Raw genomic sequence first — 2,413 nt, forward strand, 5'->3', positions numbered from 1 at the left:
GTAAATACCAAGGAGCGTGTTTGCTGGATCGCGTGGCAGGAGTGTGTTCAGTTCTGCGAGAAACCACCAAACTGTCTTCCCGACCGTCTGCACCGATTTGCGTTCCCACCGGGGCGAGTGACATTCCTGCTGGTCCTCGTCCTGCCAGCGCCCGGGGCTGCCGCGCCCTGGGCTGTGGTCAATCTGACAGGTGTGCGGGGTGGCTCGCGGTCACCTGCATCTTCCTGATGCCGTGTGACGTGGCACCTCTGCGATATTCATTTGCCGGGTGTGTATCTTGGTGAGGTGGCCGTTAAGGCCTTTGGCCCATTTTTTTAACCAGTATCTGCTTTCTTATTTCTGAGTTTGGAGAGTTCTTTGTATATTTTTAGATAACAGTCTTTTATCAGCTATGTCTTTTGGAAATATCTTCTATCTGTGGCTCGTCTCATCATCCTCTTGATAGCTTTCCCAGAGTTTTTAATTTTATTCTTTTTCCTACTCTCCCCATTTTTTTCTTTTCTTTCTTTCTTTCTTTATTTTTTTTGTATCCAAAATGTGTTCATTGCGTTAGGTCCTCACTCACCTTCATTCCTAGTGCTTTCGGGGCTGCTTCCTTCTGAAGGAGCACCCTTCCGTAAGCCTTGCTTTTCCGCCTGTCGGCCGGCAGAGCACAGGCAGCAGCCACCGGCCGTGCGTGGCTGAAGACAGCGCTGACCTTGCAGCATCCTGGGCACTTCCGGTCCATGAAGTAGGACCTGGGGCTCCGCACCAGGCGCTGCTTCTCGTGCCTCCTCTTCTCCTCTGGAGAGGGCGGAGGAGGTCCTTGGCGAGAGACGCGTCCTCGTGAGGAGATCGTCACCGCTGGAAAGGCGAGGTTTTACTTTCAACGAAGTCCAGCCGATCGGTTCTTTTCTTCAAGCCTCCGGTGCTGTGTCTCACATCGTCACCAAGCCCAGGGCCACGTAGGTTTTCTCCTGCGTCGCCCTCCAGGGCTCTCACAGTTCTGCAGTTCACATTGGGGTCCGGGTTCCGGTCTGTGTCGGTCGTCGTGACGTGCGTGAGTCTCGCCGGATTCATTCTTTCGCGGGTGGGTGGATGTCCAGTCCCCGCGACGTCTTTGTTCCTTCCTGTCGCCCTTGCTCCTGTGTCGCAGGTCAGTCGCCGGCGTTGCTGTGCGTCCGTCCCGGGGCTGCGTTCCAGCCCGTCTGTCCGCGCCCCGCTCGCTCGTCGGCGCCACACTGTCGCGGTTGCCCGGGCTGGACCGTCAGCCTTGGAGCCTGGTGCGCTCCGGCCGCCGGCACGCTGGCTCTTCTGGGTCTTCGCCTCCTCCCATAAAATCTAGGGCCAGGTTGTCGCTAACTCGCGGGGACTTCGATGGGGAAGGCATTGAACCTGCAGAGCAAGTCGGGAAGGACCGGCATCTCCACAGTATCGAGTGTGCCCATCCGTGAGCATTTACTTTTTCATTTCGTCAGAGTTTTGCAGCTTCCCTCCCCTAGCTCTTGTAGCTGATCGGTTGGCTTTATTCGTAGGCATTTCTTTTGGGAGGGCTAATGCGAACTGTATTGTTTTTTTATTTCGAACTCCGCTTACTTGTCGGCCTGTAGTTTTACGCCTCTCCCCGATCAGTGCAGCTGGATTTCTTTCTCGTGCGTTCCTGCAGGAGCGAGGGCTGCCCGTGGGCTGCCGGAACGGAGGCGTGCCGAGGGGCACCTGGCCTTGCACCTGATCTGAGGGGGAAGCCTAGTTTCTCACCTTGAGCCGTGATGTCAGCTGTAGGGTTTGTAGGTGTCCCTTATCAGCTCGAGGAAGTTCCCCTCTGGTCTAGGTTTACTGAGAGTTTTTATTGTGAACGGGTGTGTCGGATTGTGTCAGATGCTTTTTTTTGCATGGATTGATACGATCATGTTAATTTATTTTTTCGTCTGTTGAAACGATGATTTACCTTAATTGATTTTGTAATGTTAAACCAGCCTTGTGTACCTGTGATAAATCCCACATGGTCGTGGTGTATGGTTCTTCTGAGACTTTTGTGAATTCAGTTTGCTAACATTTTGTTAAGGGTTTTTGCATCTACGTTCACGAGAGATGTTGGTCTGTATTTTTTTCTACTTGCAACGTCTCTGTCTGGTGTTGGTGTTAGGGTGACGCTGTCCTCATGGGGTGATTTAGAAAGTGTCCTCTCTGCTGCTATTCAACGTAAGTGGCTGTGGAAATTATAATTTCTTCCTTAAAAGTTGGGTAGATTTGCCAGTGAACTTTCTATTTTAGAAAGTTATTAATTACTGATTAACCTTCTTTGAAAGATACGGGCTGATTCAGGCTGTCTGTATCATCTCGTGCGAGTTTTGGCAGCTGTGTCTTTCGAAGAACTGGGCCCTTCATCTGGGCCGTCACACCTTGGGCTCTAGATTTTTACGGGATTCCTTTA

At 51.9% G+C, this 2,413-nt stretch overlaps 2 protein-coding genes across 2 annotated transcripts in view; one reads left to right on the forward strand and one right to left on the reverse strand.

Moving 5' to 3' along the window:
* Positions 1–2,413, forward strand: part of CARS (cysteinyl-tRNA synthetase) — a 45,642-nt gene that overhangs the window by 16,608 nt on the left and 26,621 nt on the right. The gene's annotated exons all lie outside the window — the stretch shown is intronic.
* LOC105299516 (40S ribosomal protein S27-like) lies at positions 480–983 on the reverse strand. Its single transcript, XM_023537370.1, is given in 2 exon segments — positions 480–655; positions 657–983. Coding segments are annotated over 2 exon segments (153 nt in total). The 5' UTR covers positions 728–983; the 3' UTR covers positions 480–573.

This window comes from Pteropus vampyrus, unplaced genomic scaffold (genome assembly GCF_000151845.1).
Source record: "Pteropus vampyrus isolate Shadow unplaced genomic scaffold, Pvam_2.0 Scaffold187, whole genome shotgun sequence".
NCBI lineage: Eukaryota > Metazoa > Chordata > Mammalia > Chiroptera > Pteropodidae > Pteropus > Pteropus vampyrus.